Genomic DNA, 14,887 nt, shown 5'->3' on the forward strand with positions numbered 1-14,887 from the left:
GTCCTCTCTGATGACAGATGTAGAGACCAAGGCCTCAGGCAGGAAGGGACATAGAGGGACTTGGATGAATGGGCCTCAAAGAGTCATATAGATTAGTATTTTTATTGTAATTCCATTCAAGCCTTGAAGCCCAGATTCCGAGCCCTTCAACCGCTTTTAATCTAAGAAAGATAGGTCTCTTTTAGAGATGCTTTCTGCCTCTTAATTATAGCCAACCACTGCTGTATGCTACTTCCCACCAGAAGTTGGCTTTAGTCAAGACAGGAAGATAGGATGGTTTATCTAGACCACAGTGAATCAGAGCTGCATCTCTTGTCTCTACCAGTGTCTACTAGTAGAGTACTTTTCAGAATATTCAGCGTGTTGCTCAGGATGCTCCTGCCAGTCCTGAGATATCCCTAGTACTGCGGAGCAACTGGCAGGAATTTCACTACTCCAGGCGCGGGAGCTCCAGTTGCTAAGGGCAACCCCGCCTCCACCCAGGAAAGGAAGTGAGGGCGGGGTCAGCGGAGCTCCCGCCCCTCTGCGTTGCCTTGGAGACCAAAAGTGTCTTGCTGCAGCTGAGGCTGGAAGAAGCCCGGCTAGCTTGAGCGGTACTTTCTACAGGTCGGAAGCGGCGGGACCCTTCAGTACAGGGCCTCCCTCCACTTGGCAGGGCTTAGAGGGCATGTCCTGAGACTACACCTGATCGCTGGTGGACTTGAGGGGTGGGCGTGAGTGGAGCCTGCTGGGCTTCTCAGCATTCAGTAGGTGCCTAATTAGCGCGGCCAGAGGTCAGGCTGCTCCCTCCCTCCCTCTGTGCTCTCCTACCCAGGTGTTCTCTGTTGTGTTGGAGGAGGGGATCCTCACACCGCGTTCAGAGCTTGTTGGGGTTTCAAGGCCAGGTTGAAATCCCAGCTGACATTTTGGGTACGCTGACTTCCCAGAAGAGCTTGAGAGTGAAGCACAAAATAGTAAAACTATTTATTATTCTTCGCCCTCAAAGTCAGTCTCGCGTTTGCGCCTTGCGCGCTGGGAGAGCCGGCCTTCCCAGGGAGTTCGAGTTCAGTTCTTACCTGAGGTTGGTTTCCTTTTTGCTTCTTCGCCCCTCCCCAGAATAGAGGGGTCTCCAGAGCTTTCTCCCAGAGCAGAGATGCTTCCTCTCAGAAAAGAGAGGGTGGGTCCCGCCGGTGGGTCCCACCCAGGGTCCGTGCCCAGGGTCCGCGCCTCGGGTCCCGCCCCAGCCTGAGCCTTGTCCTTGTGGGGCGGTGGGGAGGTTTCCTAATATCCGATAGGGTCTGACAACAGTCCCAGACACGATTCCTGAACAGTGGCTTCCCTGCAGGGGTGTCCAGCCAGAGGCCAAGATGTCCTCCGTGGGGAAAGTGACACAGATTCCCAGCGGGAAAGTCTACCAGCAGATCTTCGAGGCTGAGGTAGGCCTGTCGTTCTGTCTTCCTTTTTCCTGCTTTCCCCCTTCCCTCTGCTCCCCAAACTTCCCTCTGTTCCTCTGGAAACGTCTCTCCCTCTGAAGACTTCCTTGCCTGGCAATCTAGTGAAATAAGGGCTTTGAAATTGCTTTGATCAAAAATAATTCTTATTGGTTCCTAAAATGTAAGAATAAAAAATTGGAATGTTCTTGAAAATTCAAAGTTTTAAATTAAAAATTAGATTAAATTTACATTTAAATCACTCAGAAACAGCCAGAATTAACCATTGGGTGCCCTGGGTCTTTTCCCCATGCATGAAAGCATTTCTAATTTTTCTATTTAAAAACCGGGTTTGATTCTATGGTAGTGTTTTGTTTTGTTTTGTCTTTTTAGGGTCGCACCCGGAGCCTATGGAGGTTCCCAGGCTAGGGGTCGAATGGGAACTGCAACTGCCGGCCAATGCCACAGCCACAGCCGCAGCCTCAGCCATGTGGGCTCATACTAATTGTGTTCATTATCACTGAGCCACAATGGAAACTTCTACAGGCGTGTTTTAAAGGCTGCTTTTCATTGTTTATAGTCTCTCAGAGACCTTTCCCATGTCAATGAGCATTCATATATACTTCATGGTATTTAGTGGCTGCCTAGTTTTTGATCCAGGATTTCCAATAATTTGTTAAAGTAAATAAATAACAGCTATATAGTCAATAACACCTATATAAATTGACAGCTGTATAAATTGTTGGCATTGCCTTGGTATCTATAAAAAAAAAACTGCACAGATGGAATGATATCTTAAACACGCAGACTCAAACCTTTCCTTTGAAGTTCTGTACTGCTTATTTAAAAGGGATTTTCATTCCTACTCTGAGCCCTAAATAATGCTGTCTGGAAAGTTATAATGGTATAAAGACCCCAAAGAGACAACAAAATTCACCGATCCTGCTCCCTGGAAACAATCATTCTTAACGTCTGGCATATTTTCTCCTGGTCAATTCTCTGTGCGTTTAAAATTTTGAGATCATAATGTATGTATAATTTTGGTTATAATTTTAATTTATGCCCTTAATTGGTATGTTTTATGTCATATCATATCAGCATTTCCTCATGTCATAAAAAAAGTCCTTCCTAAGTCTCCTTTTTAGTAAATTCTCAACATTCCATTGAAGGGACATACCATGTTTACTCAACCCATGCTCTATTGTTGGACAGGTCCATTTTTCCAGTTCCCTGTGATTATAAAAAGTGCTGGGATGAACATTTTGGTCCTCATTAAAATTTCTTAAAGATGCCCTCTGAGAAGTGGCTGAATGGCTGATATGGGGAGTGGAGAGCCCTGGGGTGTGCCCTGGGGTTGAAGTGCCTTCCTCCTGGCAGGCTTCCCCTTGACCTTCCAAGAAGGCTTAGTCAGCCTGGGTTCTGGGGAGTCTGCGGTGCTGACCCCTCTCCCTGGATCTTCCACGGATTCAGGTGCAGTTGGTCCGCTCTCTGGCATCTACCAGGAAGCGCGCTGCAGAGTGTTCCATGACCCCAAAGGATGGCAGGAAGCCCTTGATGAAGAAGACAGATATTCGTGAAGGGGAGATGCTCTCTCCTCGGCAGCAGAAGTGGGCACACAGCCTACCCAATGACTGGGTCACTGAAAACCCTGTTCTCCTCCGGTAGGTCCTGCTATCCAGGCCACACCCCCACATGCTGGGGGGTGCCTCACCATTTTCAAAAACTCAAAAAGAGTTCACACAAGATGAGTACCAGACAGGAATGAAGGCCCAGGTATCTCTCCTGAGAGAGGGAGGTACTATTACCTACTTTGCAGGATAAGTTGCTTCTCCCTCTCCCCCAACCAGGCACTGGGTATGTAGATCCCAACCTCCTCAACAGTGAATAAATAAGCAGGTCTCCCCAAAGGTGGGAAGACTCTGACACTGAGGATGGGACGCTGGGACAGGAGTCAGGAAAGCTGACTGAGGAGGGTCCTTGGCTAAGACCACAGGATGAGGGAAGGGAGGCGTGAGGCCAGGTTGAGGCAGCATCCCCACCACTTGGCTGAAGAAGTCAGCAGACCTGGGGGGAGGATGGGAGATGAGGCCAGGAGGGAATTTTACTGAAGTGAGCAGCTGATTTGCATTTTTAAGGCCATTAGGCTGCAGTGTGCAGAATGTGACGGGGCTGTAAGAGGAGGTGGGAGGCCAGGGAGGAGGAGGCCACCACAGTCCATATAACCTCGATGGGGCTGCGAGAGGGACAGCAGGGCACTTCAGGTTTATTTTGGAAGCAGAACCCAAAGGACCAGGTGACAGATGGAATGGGAGAAGAGGGCTCCTGAGGGTCCTAGGTCTCTGGCTTGAGCCCTTGGGTGGACAGCAGAGGAGCCATTCCCTGAAATGGGAGCAAATGGTATTGAGGCAGGGAGATAGGAGTTCCTTCTGAACTTCCAGGTTTAGAAGTTGACCTTGAGGTTCCTGCCTATGGCATTTCAGCTCCCTGACCTCGGACTCCTCAAGTCGGGGAGAAAGGAAAGGAGAGCAGAAGGCGGAGTTGCCTCTTCCTCACTGGGTACTTTGAAGAAGGTAGCAGCAGCTGGGTTTCCTTTCCTTCGTCAAGCTCTGCACGAGCCCTGGGACTTGGCATGGAAAGTCAGCCCTGCTCTATCTTTCTTTGGGTTCCCTTCAGCCCACTGGCGCAAGGATTGACCAATGCTGGTGTCGATGCAAATAATCAATAAACACTCTATAATAGGAATAGAAAAGAATTTCATTTGACACAAACTGAGGACGATAGCCTGGAAAACAACCTTTCAGATAACTCTGAGGAATGGCTCTGGAGAAGCATGGTTTTCAGCACAGTTTTAGGTCTTGTCAGAACAAAGAACATCAAACAGGTCAGGGATACACTCCTTCAAGGTTTCAAAAAGGTCAGCATGTACACAGCAAATCAGCATCGCCTTGCCACCTGGGAAGGGAGCCTTATCATCAAAGGAGTACCAGCATTGGTCTTCCAGGAAGGGAGGCATATTTATTTATTTATTTATTTGGTCTTTTTGCCTTTTCTAGGGCTGCTCCCGCAGCATATGGAAGTTCCCAGGCTAGGGGTCGAATCGGAGCTGTAGCCGTTGGCCTATGCCAGAGCCACAGCAACACGGGATCCGAGCCACATCTATGACCTATACCACAGCTCACGGCAACGCCAGATCCTTAACCCACTGAGCAAGGCCAGGGATCGAACCTGAAACCTCTTGGTTCCTAGTCGGATTCGTTAACCACTGCGCCAGGATGGGAACTCCAATCTTTATTTTTAAAATGGACATTCTTACTTATGGTCTCTGTGCCTGTTAACAATTAAAGCGGATGTACCATGCATGCTTGATAGGCCACAAACGTGATGTTTTAGTTAGCCTAAAATTCAAGTTAGTTCATGTATAAGCCAGACCTCCATCTGTGAAAATTTCTTTTATCTCTGGGTAGAGGTCTCTGCCTTGCCTTGCCCTTGAACTTTGCCCAGGAAAAGTTCCTCTGAGGCTTCTGACACTCAGCAGCCTGAGCTGCCGATAGATGGGCAAACCCACTGGCCACCCAAGCCCACATTGGAGGTCAGTGTTCTCTAGCTCACGTCCCTGATGCCCCATAGAGGGATCTAGATGCACAGACAGCTGGGCCTGGCCATGGTCCCCACCTCCCAGGAGGACAGTCACACAGCCTGGCTATGACTATAGCTCCCGCAAAGTTCCCAGCTCCCTCTTAGTTGACCTGTTTTCTACCAGGTCCAGAGTCTCCTGACCTCTCTCCATGCCTCCCAAGGCTCCTCTCTTCCCCAGGGTTTATCCTAGAACCACACATTATCCCCATAACTGGATAGCAATCAGGAGCTCTTACACCCCCAAGACAGTGTTTGGGGACAGGCTCTTCTCATGGAGGGCCTCTTAGCCTGACGGACAAGGCCAGCTCTGCTCTGGGTGCAGATTCAGAGCACAACTCCCTGACCAGGAACAGAGATGTGTTTATAACCTGCCAGGCTCTGCCACCCTCAGAGTGCCTGGGGGTCACTAACTCAGCATCAGCACCTCTCTGGGGTGCCTTGTCCTCTTCTTGAAAATTCGACCAGCTGACTCAGTCAACTTGTACATTCATCCATGCATGCAAGCCAGGACCTCTGGGTGGGAGGAAGAGGAACTTGAGGAAGGGATGGCTCATCCTTAGTGTAGACCAACTCCCCAGGGCTGAGAAGCCAGAGCCCTTAGTGGATCCCCTAGTTGGGGTCCCCAGGCTTCTGTGGGGCCTCCTAAGTCCAGCAACCTTTGGTTGCCAACGAGGGTGAGAGACGCACCCCTGGCAGATCGGCTGCTGCCCAGGCCCTGAGGTCCTCCTTGCTGGTGGATGTGCAGTGAGGGCTACAGAAGAAAATGTCTGTCAAGGGCTGCACACATCAGGGCCCTGGGGAATGGCAGGCATCCCTGAGAACTGCTGCATTTCTGTGGCTTGCCCCGTGGGCAGTGCATTCATGGCTTTTCATTCTTCCAAAATGAAGCTGTGCCTGCCCACCCCTGTCCTCCCTGCTGACGTAGTTTGTCCTGGGATCCCAGCTGTCTCCTTCCACGCCTGAACCCCATCCACCATGGACCTTGGTGTCACATCCCTGGGTCTGGGAGTCCCAGCGCTGATTGGTACAATGATCTCCCTACCTCTTACCCCGTCCTGGACAGTAGGGTTACCCCACCTACCCCATAGGATGGGTTGCCGAAGAAGCAAACAAGGAGCATGCTAAATGCTTAGCACGGGTCTGGCTTTCCCAGGCTGGCCCTGCCCCTGCTGACCCTCAGTGTCCACATGTGGAAAGTGGCTCCTGCCCACTGCCCACACTTGGTTTGCAGCCAGAACACAGCAAACTCCCTGAGGCCCCAGCTTCTTGTCTGAGAACTGTGGTGTGTGCTGCCAGCAGATGTCCAGGCAGAGGACTGGGAACATCCTTGAAGCATTCTGGAATTGGGTGGGCCTGGATTATTGCCAATTTCCCAGCCCTCTCGAGAGCCAGAGGCACAGGGTCTGGGGTGGCAGGGAGGAGGCTGGTGGGGTTATTGTTCTCCTCTGCTTGTGCCTCAGGGAAAAGGAAATAGCCAAGAAGGAAAAAGCTCAAGAGAGTGAGAACACCATCGCTGCCCGAGAAGTGCGGGGCCTCATGGACACCATCGGTGAGCCTCTGTCAGCCATGTGGGCAGACCTGGGCTCTGCGGGAAGCACGAATGAAGATGCACCTGAAGGTCCCACTGTGTTCCTCTGCTCAGCCTCATAGAGGGCCTCTCCTTGGGCCTTTGCCCCTCAGCCTCGTCCCCTGAACCTTCTCCCCTCAGCCTTGTCCCCTCAACATTCTCCCCTGAACCTTCTCCCCTCAGCCTCCTCCCCTGAGCCTTGTCCCCTCAGCCTCATCCCCTCAGCCTCGTCCCCTCACCTTTCTCCCCTCAGCCTTCTTCCCAGCGCAGGAAGCTGGGAGAGGAGGAAGGAGCTGCCTGCACAGTCAGCATTTATTGATGAAACCAGTTGGCAAAGGACATAGCTCCATTCCTGTGATTTCACAGGTGGATTTTTCAGTCTACATTGTCTTCATACCACCTTACCCTAGTTTGACTTTGTCCCAATCTGGAGGCTCTTTTCCTTTGTGATTAAGAAGGTAACACATGCTCGCTGTAGGAAAACAAAGGAAGGAGATAAAGCAGAAGGTAAAAACTCTGCCTCCACAACAGCACCCGTCTCCTCCCAACAGTGCCCACCACCCATGAAACCCGCACAGTGTCCCCATCCCCACATGTATTCAGGGGACCACAGAGCACAGGTTGCCTTTGTTCTTGAACCCCCGTTCCTGAGTGTCCTCACTTGTAGAAAGGGGCCCAAAATAGAACCTGCCTCTTGGCTTCATCCTGAGGAAGAACTGACTTAGAACATTACTTGAATGGTGAGTGCTGATAAGCATAAGCAATTTTTTTTTTTTTTTTTTTTTTTTTTTTTGCCATTTCTTGGGCTGCTCCCACGACATATGGAGGTTCCCAGGCTAGGGGTTGAATCGCAGCTGCAGCTGCCAGCTTCACCACAGCCACAGCAACGCGGAATCCGAGCTGCGTCTGCGACCCACACGACAGCTCATGGCAACGCCGGATCCTTAACCCACTGAGCAAGGCCAGGGATCGAACTTGCAACCTCATGGTTCCTAGTTGGATTTGTTAACCACTGAGCCACAACGGGAACTCCAAGCATAAGTAATTCTTATCTGTGTATGTATTTTCTTCTATAAAACCTAAAAAAACCCCTAAGTGATCCTATTCTATGCATACCATTTGGAACTTTCAGCATTTAGCTGTATGCACAAGACTGAATTTTCTGTAGCACTGAGGATCGCCTTCTTTTTCCTTAAGACTCTGCCCCTGCTGATCTGCTTTGGGGGCCCTCTCCTGAACCCGGGCACTTTCTGCCTTGCTGCCTTCTCCTGGGGGCTCTGACCACACCTTGGGGTTCTGAGGGAAGCCTCGTCAGTTCTGTTGTTCTCCCCCAGTTCCTGAGAGGATCCGCACCATCACCCTTGAAGGGCGAGGAGACTACAAGAGGAGAGGCTATGAGAGCGCTTTGGGGAGCTTTAAGGAGGAGATCGCCCAGATTGGGATGGTGAGATTTCTCCCTCTTGCTCCCCTTTTGTCCCTGGGCCATTCCGAGGGTGGGCATGGCACTACACCCACTGCTCCCTGCCCCTAGCCCCCATGTCCTTGGGGGCTCGCCACGGTGTAGGCAGAACCCACAGTAGCCATGTTTGAATGGCTCGCCACAGGCAAGGCTCAGAATGTCCTGCCTGATTTGGCACATAAGGGCCAAGTGGGAACTGGACTCTGGGTCCGGTGTTAAAGCCCCATCTTCACTCTCCCAGCTCAATCTATTAACAAGGAGGCCAAATGGCCTGGCCCTTAGGCACCACCTCCCTTGGCTGCCTGCTTCTCTCCAGAGACCTCATCTCTGACCACACTGGTCTCCAGCATGTTCCCTAAACTAGACCCTTCTTTGCCCTTTTGGGTCCTCTCTGAGCCCCAGATCGCACTCTCCATTCTCCCCGAGTCCCCTAGATTCCTGGAGCTGCCTAGACCCAGAGCCCCAAGAAGGCGCTCTCCCAGCCAGCTCATCACTCTCCCAATCCCTCCCACCTGGACGTGAGCTCCGCCCTCACCGCAAGCTCTGTGGCTTTGGTCCCACAGCCTAACTGAGCCTCAGTTTCCTCATCTGAAACACTCCTGCAATTATTTCATTGATTATTTGTTAATGGATATTTGTTGAACTCCCAGCACGGGCCAGGCATTATGTCAGCACATACTTCGCAGGCTATAATGAGGACCAAGTGAATCTGGGGACAAGGGACAAGACCCCAGGGGTGCTGCCCTAGTGCTCCGGCTGTGAACAGTCAGTAAATCTTAACTGCTTAGGTCTAGGTAGGCGTTATTAATTCTGAGACAGGACCACAGCTGGCACTTCCCTGCTATAGAGTTGGGGGTCCTTCTGTCCCAGGGGTGTGGATACCCATCACCCCCACCCCACTCCTGGCCTGTTTTAGGAAATGGAACCTCTCATCTTGGAGCCAGGAGCCCTTCTTTTAAAAAAGCTGGCTGAGTATGACAAAGACATCAACAGTCTCTTCGAAAAGGTGGAAAACAACAGCAACCTGGAAGACTACACCATCCAAGTAGGTGTCCCCTGGTGGTGGGGCATCCTGTTCCTTCCCCTTCCCTCCCTGCCACCCATCCTCCCAGCCTGACCCCACCTTCCGGGCACAGACTCTGTTAGAGCTGTGGGATCAAGTGGCCAAGAAATTTCTGCTCCAGAAGCAGGAGATTAAGGATCTGGACAAGACGCTGCATTCGCTTGAGTTCTCCCGGGCAGATAAAGTGAGTTGGCCTCTAGATGGGCTCTTGGTGATTTTTCATGTGTGGGCTTTATGAGGCATCACCTGTTGCCTTTTAGTTCTCTAGGAGAAGAGTCACTCACGATGGTGCCTTGTCATTTCTAGCTAAAAAGCGTGATGAAGAAATATGTGCAAATCATAGAGAAAACTTCCTACCTCATGCAGCCTGATGTGTACAGGCTGATCAACAAAGAAGCCATGGTGAGTGGTTTCCGTGTGCAAGGGATCAGCCCGCAGGAGCAGGACCCCAGGATGCCCCAGAGCTGGGGTCTCAGGAATGATGGGCTTCTCAAATGTAACTTATCCAGTTAACACCGATTGGCTTTTTAAACTCAAAACCAGAGTCTCAGTTAAGCATTTTCAGTAGAAATCTCTCTAGGACGTTTCACACTTCCCTGCAGTGTTCATCCTGCTGCATCTAGCACAGCGTCATGGGTTTGGGCACTGCTGATTTTGTGAGCACCTCCTGGGCCATGGCTCAGCTACCAAGTGCAGTGCCATGTGTGCTACGACAGAAGCAACATCTTACAGCTGCTGCGGCCTCAGGGCAGTATGGGGTAGGCACTCAGAAGTGACCTCATGTGCTCTGGTTTTCTAGTGGTTCCTCTCTCTCCTCCTGCTATCTGTCAGTGCCTATTGCTGAGCCATGCCTGCCCCCAGTCTGTCTCCACTGCTTGCCCATCCACACCCTCAGCCTCCCCTATATGCTTCCTTTAGGATGAAGACTAAGAAATTCCAGGTTGTTGATGAATGCATACTTCTTTTGGCTACTCAGAGGCACATTTTCTTGCATGGGTTTCCAGGTTCTATGCAGAAAACTGGGCTTGTGAGATAACAGGCCTCCTGTAGAAGGAGTACAGTGTTCAGAATCATAGATGGGTTCCAGCCCAGGTCTGTGCCATGAGGTCGTGGACAAAGCTCATCCGGGGGGAGCACAGACCTCATCTCCACTGCCAGACATGACAGTTCCCGAAAGTACTCAGGCCCTGCACCGGGAACTCCGTGTCCACAAAATGAGGATAATGATACTTAAACACCAGTACCCGGGAGGTGTTGTCATGGCGCAGTGGAAACGAATCCGACTAGGAACCATGAGGTTGCGGGTTGGATCCCTGGCCCTGCTCAGTGGGTTAAGGATCCGGCGTTGCTGTGCGCTATGGTGTAGGTTGCAGATGCGGCTCAGATCCCAAGTTGCTGTGGCTCTGGCATAGGCCGGAGAACCTCCATATGCCTGGGAACCTCCATATGCCATGGGTGTGGCCCTAAAAAGACAAAAAATAAAAAAACTACCAGTACTTGTTGGGAGGTTGATGTGAGAGGGCTCAGCAGTAACTGCTCTCATTTTAAGACAAGCAAGAACGCCTAGCTTTTAACCATTTGACCCTTCAGGGGAGTCGGAGTTAGTGGTGTCCCAGCTTTGTTTCACTGTTTGACTTTCCTATGCACATTGTACACATAGCAACTGGCATTTCCTACTTGCTCTCTATGCTTCTATCTCATGTAACCTCACCAATTTCCTATGCTGTCAAGTGCTTTATCTTCACATTATGGCAATGGAATTGGAGGCTCAGGAAATACTTGCTAATGCCACCTCCCACCAGGTAGGACTAGCTGGCATCGAACCTCAGGTTCCAGTGAAAATTCTTCCTGGAATCTCTACCCATGGAGCTTGGCGGTTCTCAACCCTGCCCTAGGGTGGTGCGTGGAGGGCTTTGGGAAATGAGGCAGAAGGGTGGGGAGCATTGTTGGCTCTTCTGGTCCTTGGGGGCATGGGAGAGGCTGTCCTCATTGACAAGGGCAGGGAAGCTAAGTGGCAGAGCAGTACCACACAGTGAAAAATTGCCCCCTGCCATCCCAGAGGTGCCCTGGCGAGGCCTGCCAAAGAATGTCCTAGCTCTGGCCTCCTTTGGTAACTGCATACTAGTTCTCATCACAATGATATGTGGCTGGTCCCTGGTGGCATGCTTTGGAAAAAATTTATTTATTTATTTATTTATTTATTTTTATTTATTTATTTTTGTCTTTGCCTTTTCCAGGGCCGTTCCCACGGCACATGGAGGTTCCCGGGCTAGGGGTTGAATCAGAGCTGTAGCCTCCGGCCTACACCACAGCCACAGCAACACAGGATCCTTAACCCACCAAGCAAGGCCAGAGATCGAACCCGCAACCTCATGTTTCCTAGCACCATAATGGGAACCACTGTGCCATAATGGGAACTCTGGAACAAATTTATTTTTTAAAAAAAGAGCCAGTTAAAACATTTAGGCCCACTGACATGCTTCACTACAGTGAATCACCTTTCTAAACAAGCAATCTGAGGTCGCCTTAGAGCCGGGTTGAAACGCACCTGATCGGGGCTCATGGTCAAAGCCTTCCGGAAAGACCCTTGTCGCTGTCCATAGCTGAGCCCCAGGCAGTTGAGTGCCTAGTGACCCTCAGACACTGCCACTGCCCTGCTGGTTCCTGGGCGCCCCCTCCAGCAGAGCTTTGTTCTGACCTTGGAGAGCCGCCACTCCACCTAGAGCCCACCCTGTGACGCAGATCATAAACCACGCCCTGCTGGGCAACCGGAGGGCCCTGGCGCAGCTGTTTGTCAACTTGATGGAGGCCACACTGCAGCAGGAGCTCAACGGCCACCGCCGCTGGCAGGGCCTGGTGGATGCCTGGAAGAGTCTTAAGATGGAAGACCTGGTACAGGGGTTCAGGTGGGTGGCCAACCATACTGCAGAGTGCCGGGCCTTTCCCCTCCCCAACACCCCTGGATGGTGCCCGGTGGGGTGCTTTCTTCCCTCCCTTTGTTGTTGCATTTAAATGCTGTTGTTTTTCTGGTGGTAAAAGTAACAAGTGCTCTCTCTCTCTCTCTTTCTCTCTCTTTTTTTTTTTTTTTTTTCATTAAAATGGATAAACGTATAAGGAAGAAATTAAAAATCCCCATTAATTCCTCACCCCAGTGAGAAGCACAGCTAATATTTTGGTGTATTTTCTCCCAGGCTTTTTTAGGCCCATGCTGCTTACGTAGATTTGTATCTTATTCTCTTCATATACAATTTCTCTTAAGCATCTTCTGAGCATAGTACAAAATGTTTGAAAAATATTAGTCTGATTATCAGCCCGGTGTCCACTCTTCACTGTTGCGCATAAGCCAGTGTTCCTGGGCCAAGAATGGCCAGCCCCAAGCTTGGGACACTTCCCACCCTTGGTAGCAGGTTTCACTCATGGGAGGGAGAGGTTTCACTCATGAGAGGGAGGGTAAGCTTCCTTCCCCTGGTGGCGCTTTTGTTAATACTGACACAGGGGCCTTGGAGCTTTTGCTCAACAAGGAAGGCTTTCTTTTGCTAAGAAAGGGACACTTGAGACCAAGATGTCTGAGGACACCAAAGAGTGTGTGTCTATGTGCGTTGTAGGCCTGGGAGTGGGAGGCTGGTCTCTACATCTGCATTTTCAGGCAGAGAGCACCAGAGTCAGAGGCAGGGGAGGGCAGAAAAGTGTTCCAAGGCCTGGCTCCACCTCTACTTTCCCCGGGACCTTAATCAAGGGCTTGAGCATCCAGAGCCTTTTTCTGCTGGCCCTGTGACGAACTGGTGATAGGGTTTCAGTAGGATCGACAAGAGTGTGGCCAGTGGCTGCTCTGGGCTTGGGCCTGGGAGGTTGTTACAGACATTGGTCATTATGGATGGTGATGGCGGAAGCTGACACGCTCTGGAGCTTCCCAGGAGAGGTGTGGTGCTAAGGGCTTCACTTGCCCCATCTTGCCACATCCCCACACGTGCCAGATGAGGAAGGGACTGTCATTAGCTCCATGACAGAAGAGGAAGCTGCAGTTTAGAGGGGGAGCAACTTGAGCAAGGTCACAGGGCTGGAGGTGCAATCAAGACCCACACCGGATCTGTGCCTGCTGGTCCTACGTTCTTGGCGCTGGAGCCTCACTGGCAGTCCTTCCATTCTTCTCTCCTCCCTGCCCCTCCCTCCCTCTCTTCCTGCCTTTCCTCGGTGTCCCAGAGGCCATGATAGGGAGCAAGGGGCTGGGAGTGGGGTCGGGTGCAGGCCTTCTGAGTGTCTCCTGCCCATCTTGCCCCTCCTCTCCTCTCCATGGTGCCAATGTGTCTGGATGCCCAGTGAGTTCATGGCCAGCGAGAAGATCCAGATGCCTCCGGCCGTGAAGACAGAGCTGGAGACTATGCTGAAGAACCAGAGCGCCCTGCAGCAAAAGCGTCTGGACCATCTCTGCACCATCTGGTAAAGCAGGCGGGGTCTCTTGGGAGGGGCACCTTCAGGGGTCTGTGGGGGGAGATGCATTCCTCAGCAATGGCTTTTCTCCTGTGGGGTCCTATAGACCAGGCCATCTCCCAATTCTCTGGTCCTGGGCTGGTTGCCTGGGCCCAGGTTCTGGGGTGTCCCAGCCCCAATGGCAACAGGGAATATGACAGTTTGCTATAGAAAGAAGCTTAGTGTCAGAGTCCCCGTTGTGACGCAGTGGTTAATGAATCTGACTAGGAACCATGAGGTTGTGGGTTCAATCCCTGGCCTTGCTCAGTGGGTTAAGAATCTGGCGTTGCCGCGAGCTGTGATGTAGGTCGCAGATGTGGCTCAGATCCCACGTTGGAATGGCTCTGGTGAAGGCTGGTGGCTACAGGCTACAGCTCCAATTAGACCCCTAGCCTAGAAATCTCCATATGCTGCAGGTGTGGTCCCATAAAAGACAAAAAGAAAGAAAGAAAGAAAGAAGCTTAGTGTCATTGTGCCAAAGAGCTTGGAATGGGGCAATGGCAAGAGGTGAGGTTGGAGGAGAGTAGGGGAAGGAGGGGCCATTCAGGGGCTGGACTTTTCCCTGAGGGCAGTGGGGAGTAGAGGGAGCTGTGAGCTCTGCAGTTTGGAGGGTGGATGGAGGGGTGTGATGCTAGAGGCCCCGAGGTTGGTGAGGAGGCTGCTGCCATCAGACAGGGGACCTGTTAGAGGCCATAGATGCTTGCTTAGACCTGGGTCCACCAGCTCTGATCCCAGGGTAAGCTGTTTAGCAGGGTCACACTGAATGTTCTAGATCCTGGAAACCCACTGCTCATAATATCCACTCTTAGCTGTAGGATGGAACCTGCATGGTCCTGCCAGGCAGAGACATTTTGTGTGCTGGGACCAGTGCACCTCGTTGGTCCCTTTCACCCTGGTCACCCTGGGGTGTAGGTTCTTCCCATCTTCCCACCACAGAGCACAAGTTCTCCTAGGGTATGAATGACTCTTAGGACCCCACATGGACTTGAGCCAGAGGGACTCCTCCAAGGGGGCATCTCCTGCCCCATGTGCAGCCCCAGGTCTGTGCAGTGTGAAATTAACAAGGTGGATAAAAATTTCAGCACACAGAAAAGTGCTTTTGTTGTTTTCTATGAATCCACTTATTTCCAACTCTGAGTTCCTGTTCATAAAGTTCGGCAAAGCTTAGTCTTTCTTGGGCATTCTGCCCTTGAGGGAAAGTTAGGGAGCCCCACAAGAGAGGACAAGCAGAATGCTTTCCAACCCCCTTTCAAGACTCTGCTGTGTCATGTTTGCTAGTGTCTTAT

The 14,887-nt window shown here is 51.4% G+C and overlaps 1 protein-coding gene across 8 annotated transcripts in view; it reads left to right on the forward strand.

Annotated features, from left to right (window-relative positions):
* Nucleotides 1-542: 542 nt before the first annotated feature.
* Nucleotides 543-14,887, forward strand: part of CCDC180 (coiled-coil domain containing 180) — a 66,142-nt gene continuing 51,797 nt past the window's right edge. For 3 of the 8 annotated variants that reach the window (XM_021085122.2, XM_084990309.1, XM_084990348.1), the window contains exons 1-11: nucleotides 543-606; nucleotides 986-1,060; nucleotides 1,325-1,415; nucleotides 2,880-3,070; nucleotides 6,506-6,594; nucleotides 7,947-8,056; nucleotides 8,988-9,116; nucleotides 9,208-9,318; nucleotides 9,441-9,536; nucleotides 11,877-12,040; nucleotides 13,452-13,571. In XM_021085122.2, the coding sequence (XP_020940781.2) occupies nucleotides 1,347-1,415; nucleotides 2,880-3,070; nucleotides 6,506-6,594; nucleotides 7,947-8,056; nucleotides 8,988-9,116; nucleotides 9,208-9,318; nucleotides 9,441-9,536; nucleotides 11,877-12,040; nucleotides 13,452-13,571 (1,079 nt within the window). In that variant the 5' untranslated portion in view covers nucleotides 543-606; nucleotides 986-1,060; nucleotides 1,325-1,346. The remainder of the gene's footprint in view (nucleotides 607-985; nucleotides 1,061-1,324; nucleotides 1,416-2,879; nucleotides 3,071-6,505; nucleotides 6,595-7,946; nucleotides 8,057-8,987; nucleotides 9,117-9,207; nucleotides 9,319-9,440; nucleotides 9,537-11,876; nucleotides 12,041-13,451; nucleotides 13,572-14,887) is intronic. The other 5 variants (XM_084990353.1, XM_084990361.1, XM_084990318.1 and 2 more) reach the window with 4 other exon arrangements.

This window comes from Sus scrofa, chromosome 1 (assembly GCF_054392235.1).
Source record: "Sus scrofa isolate SSC_HxYL_T2T_F1_AM1 chromosome 1, Sscrofa_HxYL_maternal_Yorkshire_Landrace_v2.0, whole genome shotgun sequence".
NCBI classification, from domain to species: Eukaryota; Metazoa; Chordata; class Mammalia; order Artiodactyla; family Suidae; genus Sus; species Sus scrofa.